This window comes from Prinia subflava, chromosome 2 (genome assembly GCF_021018805.1).
Source record: "Prinia subflava isolate CZ2003 ecotype Zambia chromosome 2, Cam_Psub_1.2, whole genome shotgun sequence".
In the NCBI taxonomy this organism is placed as follows: domain Eukaryota; kingdom Metazoa; phylum Chordata; class Aves; order Passeriformes; family Cisticolidae; genus Prinia; species Prinia subflava.
Genome location: NC_086248.1, coordinates 111,929,044 through 111,940,509, shown reverse-complemented (window position 1 = coordinate 111,940,509; position 11,466 = coordinate 111,929,044). Strand labels below are relative to the sequence as shown.

Here is an 11,466-nt window from a genome sequence, read left to right as displayed (position 1 = left end):
TTATGTGTTATAAATGGAAAAATGTCTTTTTGCCCAAACACCCAGCACAGAAACAACACTTGGGCAGCAAACTGAAAGGGCAAGTCTGTCCCTAACAAGCTATAGCTGGCCTCATTTCATTGATTAGCTAATTGCTATTAGCTAATTGCTGTCACTGGTGAATCAGGGCCCTATATGAGTGAGTGGGCTGCTAGGTCCTACCCCTTTGCTGCAGGGATGTGTTTTGGACGGGGTCTGGGAAAGGTGGTGACCCTACATTTGCTCTGCCTGAGGGTTTATTTTGGGGAGAGACAGGGTGGCTTTGTTTTGTATGTTTTGTTGGATTTTTCTGGGGTTTTTTTATTGTTTGTTTGATTGGTTGGTTTTTTGTCTTATTTAATGTTGTGCCTCTGGTAAACTTTTGCTATGAAGCCTTTACCCTCTCCATTTACTCTGGCCCTGCTCTTGATGCCTTGGGTGCTGGGGCCAGCTCCCGCTGGGCAGGGCCCTGGGGTGATGCTGAGGCCCTGCTGTGATGCTGCTGGTGCTGCTCCAGGGGTGAGTGAGGGGAAGTGGGGACTTGCTGCCCTGTAGGAAACTCCCCTCCTGTGTGCAGTGTCCTGCCTGCTTACAAACCCTTCTCTCTTCTGCACGGCCCTGAGGGATTAAAGCCGGGCTGGGCTTGGCTTGCTGTGTTTTGGGGCTGTTTTTTGTACTGGTTGTGGTCCAACAGCACAAATCAGGCAGTGCTTCTGGATGTAGGGAGGGGAGAAGATTTATAATCACATGGAATAAGTGGTGCCACCTTGGTCCGGGTACAGGCAAAACCCCAACCCACCAGGCTGTGTTTGGTTCTCCCTTCCCACTCGGCTGGTGTTGGCGTTTCTCTGAGTTTCAGTGTTATAAACACTGGGAATTGGTATTTGGGCCTGCAATTGGACTATTTCCTTTTTTTTTTATAGGCAAGGGAATCCTCTCAGGAATATTGGAAGGTTAAGCCAGGTAAGAATTAGTTCTCAGATCAACATCCTTCCCCCTCCCCAGAATTTGCTAGGTACTTCAAGCCACCAATAATTAGTGTGGAAAATCAGGAGCAACAGCCTGGCTGTGGGGTGGTGTGGAAAGGGAGTGGGATGTGGTTGATAAGTACTGAGTGCTGGTGTGGGAGATAACCTGTGCCACTGTCCTGTGGCTGCCAAATCCCTGCCACAGAGCAGGTCCTGCAGGCAGGAGCAAAGCACTGCAGCAATTAAAACAAGTGGCAAAAGTTCAACCTGAACTTTAAGTGTGCTCCTGTAGGGTAACCTATTGTGAACTTGCCACTCTTCTGGCTTTGAGAGAGTGGTTTTGGAAAACACTGCTTTTCCCTGCCTAAGGAAAGCTGCTTTCCACTTTGAGGGCTATGGGGAGATATTAATGTTAGGCTCCAATGGCTTCTGGCTTGGCTGAGCCCTTTAAACCAAAGAGATTGAAAATGCCCTCAGGAGAGCTTTGTCTCAGCTCTGCAGGTGTATAAATAACAAACCTCACCCACAGGCTGAACCCAAATGTAGCGGTGCACTCTTTGCTCTTGTAACTCGCCCAGGTGGGGCAATTCCCTGAGCCTTTAGCCTTGATCCCTAAATAGCCTGGCCCTATGGAGGACAAACTGCCTCCCTGGGACAAGTGGCACCACTGTGTGGCTGTCCTGGGAGCTCTGTGCTCCTGCACGGCTGTGGCAGGGCTTAAAGCATGAGCGTGCTCTGCTCTGGGGCGTAGCAGTGGGGACACAGCCTGGTTCTCCATGGAGGGGGTGGTGGTGGCCAGGGCTTCTCCAGCTTTCCAAGGGATTACTCCCATGTTTTCCCACTGATGGGTTTCCATGTTGGTTGGCAAATGGGAGCAGGAGGTACCAAAATGGGGAGAAGAGGGATCCTGGAGATAATTCCTGGGAATAAAAATGGTAACTCTTTCTTTGCAAGTGGAAATGGGAGGAAACTTGGTTGTTGCTTCTTGTCTTCCAGAGCCAGAATCTCCTTGGTTATTGGCCTATGTGCCTATAAGGAGCTGCCACAGGGTGCTGAGGGACAAATATGGGGAGTTTTCTCCTCCAGCATTCCGTGCTGATTTCCCTGTAAGCTTTTGGTGCAACTGGACAATCTGGGCAGGCTCCAGGAAGCACATCATAATTCATATCCGGGGATTTATTGCTAAGGAGGCTTGCAACAAAAATGAAGACAAAATTCTGTTTGAAGGAGTCTCCTCCCTGGTGGAAAACAGTGTTGTTTATGCCTGCTGGAAAAAGGAGATGCATGTTTTTGCCACCTTTGCTCAGGCTGTCCATATTGTGCTGCTGAAAAGGTACTTGCCAAACCAGAGAGATGCAGGATTTAAAGGGAAGTACTACATCTTCCAAGACCAGCAAGGTGACTCTTCCTCCAAAGATGATGCGATTTCTGGAACTTCTGCTTCAAAACTGCCAAAGAAAGGTGGTATTTTTCAGTCTGGCTGGGTTGAAAACCTTAGGGATGCACTGGGCTTTGCAACCACGCGTGGCAGCACCACCACGATGCAGGGAAGAGGGATCCCTCTGGACACCACAGCTGTGGGAAGTCCTGCAGAACTTATCCCATGTGAACGTGCAAGGACACAGGCTCTGGAAACAAAAGCTCCTTATGGGCTGGGGTCTGAGCTGCTGGGGACTCAGGAAGCCCAAGGCATGGGAACACCTGAGGGAATAATCCCCACCGCAGCACAGGATGTCTGGGGGCAGAATCCCTCCCTGAGTGAGGACCATGCTGTGAGTTTTGGTCCTGTGCACAGCGTGCTTTTGGAAACTCCTTTGCTTGGTGCCTTCCAGGGAGCAGAACCTTTTTGGCAGCCAGCAGATGTGAGTCTGGAGAGCAGCCAGCCTGTCCTGAACCCTACCCTGAGGCCAAAAGGTCTGCACTACCTGCAGTTTACCATTAAACCAACAGGCACGGCTGGCCTGGACCTGGCTGCACACTCTGAGCCTCTGTCCCCTGGCACAGGACAAAGCCAGGAGGGCACAGGTCCCACCAGGGGCAGCCAGCTCAGCACAGCCAGCCTGGGGAAGGATGGAAGCCGTGCCCAGCTGAGTGTCCCAGCTGATGGCCTTGCCAAGGCCCTGATGCCCAGCCTGAGGAGCCCCAGTGATGTGGTCACCAGGGACCACCTGCAGCTGCTACCTGCAAGAAGCCAGAGCTCTGGGGTGACACCAGCTTTCCTGTCTGACACCAGAGAGGAACATGTGGTGCCTGGGCAGCATCAGGACAGTGCTGCTAGTGACAAACCAGCTTCTGTCTCCAACCTCAGGGGATTTAAAAAGCAGGGAACCACAGAAGCTGTGCAAGTGGGTGCAGGACAGAAGGTAGCTGCTTCCTTCAGCACCACTCCTGCACACCCTGCTCTGCCTGCAGCTCCTCGGGGAGAAACACTGCCAAGAGACCAAAAGTCTTGGGAGCCCTCTGGTGCGCCCAGGAACACCCAGGTGCCAGAAGGACAGCAAGGGAAACATGCTGGTAGGTGTCCCAGCACTTTCTGCCTCAGCATAAGTTATCTTTAGAAGTCAAAAGTACTTGTTGGGGCAAAGAAAAGGCTGTGCCTTTTACCTGCAGTCTCCACTTGGCAATCATAACCTGCTGTCTGGGGAGAGCTGTGCTGGGGTGACCCTGACTGGATACCAGGTGCCCTCCAAAGCTGCTCCTCAGCAGGACAGGCTAGAGAAAATATGATTAAAGGCTTGTGAGGTGAGATAAGGACAAAGAGAGATCACTGACTGTCTACCATCATGGATAAAACAGACTTGACTAGGGAAAATCAGTTTAATTTCTTACCAATCAAATCAGGGTAGGATAATGAAAAATCAACCCAAATCTTAAAAAGAGCTTCCCCCCAACCCTCCCTTCTTCCCAGGCTAAACTTCACTCCTGGTTTTTCTACCTCCTCCCCTGCCTCTGGAGGTGCAGGGGAATGGGGCCTGCAGTCAGTTCATCACACCTTGTCTCTGCCTCTCCTTTCTTCTCAGGGGAGGACTCCTCACTGGCCTGGCCAGTGCTGGGTCTGTCTTGGAGCTGGCTGGCACTGGCTCTGCTTCATGCAGCCTCTCACAGAGGCTTAGCTCCAGCTGAAGTGTGCAAATGTGGCACCAGGGGCTGAAGCTACAGAAATCTTGTAGCAGGACAGGGTCTGAAATGCCGCTTCCCCATTGGCATTTTGTAGCACTCCTAAAAGTCTGATGTATACTGTAATATAGAATGTAATATGTGGCATAATATGTGCATATAATAACCTTTGATTACGTGTTTCTTTTGGGTGTTCCTGATGTGTCAGAGCTGGGCCCTCCCTGGGTAACCGAGTACTTTCCCATCAGGAGCTGCCACCTCATCTTCCAGGATGGGTCTGGCACGTTTTACCTCCCGCTGCTCCATGCTGACATCGAGGCCAACGTCTGGTGCAACTGGACCATCTGGGCAGGCCCCCAGAAGCACATTGTCATCTATGTCCAAGGGTTCCAGGGCAGCGGTGGCTGTGGCAACAACCAGGACAAGATCATCTTCCAGGGGGTCTCGTCAAGCGTGGAAACCCAAGTGGTGTTTGCCTGCCACAACCGAGGCACTGTGATCTTTGCTGCACAAGCCACTGAGGTCCAGGTGTTGTTTCTGTCAGGGAGGGGTTCCAGAAGCCATGAGTACAGGTCTTTTAAAGGACAGTATTATGTATTCAGAGAGCCTGAATCTGTGGGCTCCTCAAGTGATGCTGTAGCAGCTCCCCAGGAGCCTGTCCAGGAGATCTCTCAAAAAGAAAGCTGGAGGACAGAGATGACCAAAGGTTTATTGTCCATGCTGACAGCTCCTCCAGGCCCACCAGCTGTGCCTGCTGCCGGCAGGATCCAGCCTGACACTGTGATCCCAGAAGAAGTGGCTGAACATCCTCCTGATCTCATGGAAGAGGGTCAGTCTGGTGCTAACCTGAGTGAGCGTGGTCAGGATGAAACCAGGCTGGAAAGGAACTTTAAGGACAGTGGCAGCAAGGGCAGAGAAACCGAAGATGACTTGTTGGTGGAGCCAGCTCCAGCTGGGCAAGACACTGGGGGTAAAGCTGAGCCACCTGCCCTGGAGCTGACCAAGGGGGACACAGAGCCAGGGACTGCTCTGCTCACCACGGTCCCATGTCACCCAGCTGGTTCTCCTTGCTCAGAGATGCCCAGCAGCAGTGTAGGTGTCTCTGACACATCACCTACCCTGGGTCAGGCCAGCGACAGCCCCTCAGAAGTGGCAGCTGCTGCACATCACACACAGACACCAGTGCTGGCAGAGCCACCACTAAACACCAGCACAAACCCACCTCTCTACCCCTCTCTTGGTGTGACTGCTGCTGATGTGGCCTCTCTGGAAGGAAGGAATGAAGACCTCTTTGGTAAGATGATTTTTTGGTTACATTGGCTGAACTGATGCCTGACAATGTGCAATATTGCACTCTCTTAAGGGGTTTTGTTTGTAGACATGGCTGTTATCTTTGGTTGGGCCATGTGGTACCACTCTGGCTCCTGTGTCCGAGGAGGGAGGGACTCGAGAAGACATAGGATCATCAGTTGTAACATGGGCATCTATGGGATTATGCTACTCATAATAGGGACAGGCTGGTTTCTAATCCAAGTGTTTTGAGTTATCCACGGAGGAGCCAGCCTCTCAGCTGTGACTTCACCACCAAAACAGACCAGGAATGCTCATCTTGGTTTTAAACAGCCCTGTCTTGCACTGCTTCCTCTGTAGCCTGTCACAGTTCTCCCAAGCATAATTGCTGAGCTTGAGCTCCAGAAGCTGGAGAAAGGTTTAAAAAAAATCCTTTGTCTCTTAAGAAAGTTTAGGAGTTGGTAGTAGATCACCTACACAGGCAATATTTAGCTACTGATATGTTTTAATTTTTGCCTGGAAGCAGAAGATGTTTTCAATTGGTGTTTCCTTGCCTCCAAGGTGTTGCTGCCCCTCCATTGTAGATTTTATTCAGATTTTTTGCTTTTGCTGGCATGTAATGCCCAAGCTGCTTTGCTCCACCGGGATTCAAGGCAGCTCTGGTGGCTTCACAGGGATTACAGTTCATCTGCTTCCAGAAACTGAAATGAGGTTCATTGGGGTCATTTATTTCTAAAAATCACTTTCCACTTTAGAGGAGAAGAGGTTGTCATCAGAGCCTGATATTTAATTTCAGTATGAAGAACAGAGGAAGGAGCTGGCACGTGGCACTCTTTCTGCAAAGTGACACAGACCTAACACACTTTCCCTCCCCCATTTCTGGCACATCAGTGACAGCAGCCTGATGCTTTCCCTTACTTTGGCAGGTCTGATGTCATCTGTGGAGAATGACACAGGACTGCAGTCCCAGCACCATCCTGGAGGTGAGCCATGCAGAGTTAAGCTTGTCTTAAAACACTGCCCCAGCTCAGGGAGCTGCCTGAGGCTGTGCTGGACATCACCTGTTCATTACATTTAGACACTGGGAGTTGTTTCTGGGTAGTAACCACTCTGAAGATGCTATTTTTTAAGATGTCACTGCAATCCCACAGTTGTGCTTTGGCCACTTCCTATCTCCCCTGGAGAAACCCGAGTTCAGGTGCTAACCCTGACACAAATGCTGGCTTGTTTGAGTCCAAGCATTACTTGATGGCTATTTAAATAAGGTTTGTCTAAGCTCAATGAGGGTGAATGAACCTCAGTTCCTCCAGTGTATTCCAATGGATGTTCTGTGACTACCAGGATCAGAAATGTGAAGAAATGCTGTTCTCAGACCAGGGAGAGAAGGAAAACCCTCTTATGGGAGAGCAACTAAACAATATAAATGCAGGGCTTGTATGGCCCAGCAAGCCACAGAAACAGCTTGCACAAAGGAGTCAATACAGAAGGAGTCTGAGCTCAGAACAGGGGAAATATTGATGAACAAATAGGTTTTAAACAGCCAGCTGGCAAATCTGTGCCAGTCTGGATTCCAAGAGAAACTGGCTTTTAGAACTCCATCAATAATTATGACAAGCCCTTTGGGAAGCAGAAGAGCTAAAGGCATGTGAATGTGATTGGATATGTTGCTTTCTGTCAGTTTTTCACTGAAAGATCAATCCTACTATTCATCAACAAGCATTAACTAAGGTTTGTGTTCACCCTTTTACTCAGCAACTTGTCCTACCTGATGCATAGCCCCTGGAAATACCCATGTGGCACTGACCTGCACAAGGTGTTCCAGAGTTGAAGTTTAAGGACTGACTCATTTAGGGAGCCTGTTTGTTTTATGTGCATTTGAACACACCAGGATCTTGTGTTTTTTGGTAGATGTGCTGTTTGAAGTCACTGCTGAAATCAAACCCAAGGACTGGATTCCTCACAGTGGAAGTGAGTTCCGAAAGGGTCTCCTCGAATCTCTGAAGAATCATGTAAGTGTAGGCATGGGGAGGGGAAGAAAAACAGATGGCATGTCCCAAATCTTCGTGTAGAAGAGACCATACTGTGCTTTTGTGTTTGGGGGAGATGACCTGGAGCTAAGCAGATGGGAAAGACTGGTATTCTTCTAAAGAAAGGGCTCAGAGCAGTGGGCTTGTGGACATCATCTGCATCCCAGGTGGTTTGTGAAGGGGGAGAGCAAGATGAGGTGATACAGTGAGAAAAGAAGCTGTTTGCTGTCATACTCCTGCTTGTCGAATGTCAAATCAGCGCTGGTCGCTCTGTTCCTTTGCAGATCCAGAAGAACCTGAAGCTCTCTGCCAACAGAGTCAGTGAAATAAAGTTAAAGGATGTCAAAAGGTAGGGTTAATGCTGTGCTGCTGGCTTGGCAGGTGACTGCTATAACCTGTAATTCTTGGATTTGCAGTGTTTTGGCTTCTCACTCTCCTTCCCCAGGAAGAGACGTGTTTGTTCCTCTTCCTTGATCTGTAACTTGTCCTACAAGTAGGGAAAAAAAGGTTTCTTAGAGGAAAGATGGTGCATATTGATGTTTAGTATTATTTGGGGCCTATACAGGTCTAAGATGGATTTAAACTTTGGAGGAAAAGGAGGAGAATCTCATCTGCCATGGTTCCTGCTGGAGAAAGCTGGGAGCTGGCAGCAGAGCCTGGTCTGGGACAGCAGATTGCTGCTACAATTCACTTCACACAAATATCTGGTCATTTCAGCCTAGCTCCAGATGAGGAGCCATTCCTGGCCTTTCCTTTTTCCCATGGTCCAAGTGCAAAGCTGCCTTGGCACAGATAGTCCTGGCAAGAGCCTGCAGCACCACGATCCCGTGCCAAGGGCAGAAGGTGTAAGCGGGCTGTCGGAGCTGAGCCTGCGGGGATGTTTCCCTCCTGCCTCACCCTGGGCTCTTCCCTGCCCACAGGGCGGGTGATGCCAACCTGCTGCTCACCTTCTGGCTGCACCTGGAGCCCGAGGAGAGGAACGCATCCCTGCTCCTGCACTCCCAGCTGGAGGAGCTGCTCGGCACCTCTGCGGGCGTGGAGCAGCTGCAGCTTGTTTCACTGTTCGTTGAAGGTGCGTGCTTCACTTTATTTACTTATTTTTCTCCTGGGATAAACCCTTTTATGCCCAGCCTGACTTGACTTAGGGCATCGATTCCCCGTTACAGATGTGAACGAGTGTCAGGCTGGGGTTGGCCTCTGTGGGGAGGAGGCAGAGTGCTTCAATGGCGTGGGCACCTACTTGTGCCGCTGCAAGAAGGACTACGAGGACCGCTCTCCCACCAAGTCGGGCACGCTCTGCGTCCGCACTCCCCGAGCAGGTAGAGGACGGAGCTGCAGCCCTGCTCCCTCTGGCGGTCTGGTGTTTTCCCGGTGTGAGTGCGGGAGAGCCGGTGCCAGCGCACCTGGATTGAGCACACCAGGGCGAGGGGCTCTCCCCTAGCCTGGTCCTGCACCTTTGCTGATGAGTGCTGTGTGTGATGTTACCGCACCGGTGGCTTTAGGTGTCCCTGCCAGGTGTGGCAAGGATGTGTCATATCTTTGCAAGGCAGTTCCCAGCTGGGAATACAACCTCTCCGTGAGTCTTAGCCTCCTTTCCCCCAGTCCGCTGCTTTCTCTGCGTCAGGGTTACACTTGGCACGTGTGAGCCCTTAAGTTGTAAGCAAAGTGTGGTCAAGGGGGATTTATGAGCGACCTCTGCTGTAGCTGATGTGATCAGCAAACCTGGCGGCTCCTGGGAGTGCCTTGTGTTCTGCTGTCACTCTGTGTGCATCTTGGTGAGAAGGACAGTGATGTTCCTGATGTTTACCCCAGCTTTGACACAAGGCTGAGCAGGTGGCATGTGGTGCTTTACCATAATCAGAGGTGGCTAATCCAATCTTGCAGAGTAATGGGGCCTCACAGGCTGGAAAACAGCAATATTCTGCAGTATGTGCTCCAAACACTGCAGCTGCTTTACCAAAACTACTTCAACATCCCTGCAGTGGCTTAGACCTTAATGCGAGCTCATGGCCAAATATAATTTCTCACCCATCCTACCAACTCCAACTTAATTAACAACTTGAGCACTCTAAGCCTGTACAGATCAACTGGTTATTGTTGCATTCTGATACAGGTAATTCTAAAAACCCACTGGTTTTATCTGTTGGGCCATGGGGAGGGTCCCTCCAGGCCTGGATGGGAACAGCAGTAGATATTTTAGTCCCTGTGTAGGTGCAAGTGGTTTTGGCAGTGGCTTTGCTCTGCCCGGGTTCTTATGGGGGTAACACCATCCTTGTGCTGCTCCTGGCTCTCGGTCTGAGTATTTTTGTAGGATGGAGGTTTGGGAGACACGCTGTGGCTGGAGGCAGGCGTGAGGGTTTCTGGAGGAGCTGCGGGGTGCTTTGCCAGGGCAGCGGGCCCTGGGATGAGGCCGTGGCCTTTCTCTTGCAGGGATCAGCACCTTCCTCCGCCACGCTGACATGCTGGTGGGGGCAGCCCTGGTGGCCGGCCTGGTGATGCTGGTGGCCTTCTGTGTCCTCTGTGTCACCGTCCTGTGCGGACGGGCCCCCGGCAGGAGCCCAAGGCCCGAGGAGCCGGCCGTGAGGGAGGAGCCGGCCATGGAGCTGCAGAGCCTGGGGGAGTGCCTGCAACTCGAGCCCTTCCAGCTGAAGCTGAGGGCCAGGACCCCCGAGTGGCTCTGGAGTGTCCGTGCCCACCCTGGCCAGGCAGAGCAGACTTTCCCAGAGCAGCTTCCCTCACTCTGAGGGGTGCCAGGCCTCAGAGACCTCTGTTCCCGCATTTCCCTGGGTTTCTGACACAACCACTGGCCGTGCCAATCCTTCCGCTGTGTTTTATGGACCATGAATATCCTCCAACAGTGTTCCTTGTGTGGTAATTTAATTTTTTTAATGCTTGCTTAGCTTGGGGAACAAAATGTTTGCTCTGCACCGCTGTATGTCTGCTGATTCACCCTGCTTGAGATCTGCACAGGAAAATTAAAAACCTTTTTTTTCTTAAGAAAAAAAGGAAATAAGATGTTTTGGTGCTTAATATGAAATTAAAAATGATTCTGCATCCTGCTCAGTGCTGCCTGCTTTCTCCTGCCCCCAAGGCAGAGCTCTGTGGGAAGCCCTGGCATGACCAGAGGATCTATGGGGTATTTCTTCCAGCCTGGCTGAGAAACATCTCTAGAACCCGACTTAAAACTTTGGTGAGAAACCTGGTCAGGTTATGGCAGGTGGGCCCCACTCCTTGAATAATGGGGACGGCATTTTCGGTGCTTGCACAGATGCTGGCTGCAAAAAGCCCATTCACCACCCCTATGGTCCTGGCCGGATGAAAAGCACAGTTGCTTTCCCAGCTTGTTCTGTGGCTGGAGCCCGTTAACTTCTGCGTTTGTGTTTTTGAGGGGGTTTCCATCGGAGTTCCCCCTCTCCTCGGGAAGAAGTGTGCGTGGTGCGGTGGCAGTGCCCCACTGGAGGGAGCTGTCTGCCGCCAAAAGCCCAGCAAGGCTGCAGCTGCAGGGGAGATGCTCCAGAGGTGAGGCACTGCTGGAACCCTGGGCACTGGGAGTTTCAGACTGCCTGTGCTCACAGGCACTGACCCCCAAGAAAACACTGCATTGGACCTGAAGCCGTGGAGAAGGCTCCCAAAATTGAGTGACAGCACTGGGATTGTGGGTGTGTAGTTTGAATAGAAGTGTGTGATATCACATGGTGGAAAATTTAAGAGTTTAAGGGTTTAGAATATAGTAATGAATACAAAGCAAGATGGAGGTTTTAGGGCAGAGGCCAGTCCTTCTTCTTCACCTTCTTCTTCGTGGGTCTGGGTGGTATTTTGTAATTGGATAGAAAAGTCTGCATTGCAGGCCACAGGTGGTTGGTTATTGGGTTAAAAGTAAAAATAATTTAGGTGTCATTTCATAATTGGACAGTAATCCTGAAAAATAGAGAAAGAGATAGGAGCTATTTTTACTTTGTTACCTAGAAGTACTGTAGCACTCATAGTTTGTTAGACCATAGTATAGATAAGAATTAATGAACATCTGAATATACCATCTCGAGCAT

At 50.7% G+C, this 11,466-nt stretch overlaps 1 protein-coding gene across 1 annotated transcript; it reads left to right on the top strand.

Moving 5' to 3' along the window:
• The first annotated feature begins 883 nt into the window (after positions 1-883).
• LOC134547534 (uncharacterized) lies at positions 884-10,421 on the top strand. Its single transcript, XM_063391616.1, has 9 exons — positions 884-981; positions 1,983-3,500; positions 4,312-5,397; positions 6,320-6,376; positions 7,302-7,402; positions 7,705-7,769; positions 8,341-8,492; positions 8,587-8,739; positions 9,851-10,421. Exons 2-9 carry the CDS (start codon positions 2,267-2,269, stop codon positions 10,162-10,164), a joined length of 3,162 nt encoding a protein of 1,053 aa, XP_063247686.1. The 5' UTR covers positions 884-981; positions 1,983-2,266; the 3' UTR covers positions 10,165-10,421.
• The last annotated feature ends 1,045 nt before the right edge of the window (positions 10,422-11,466 follow it).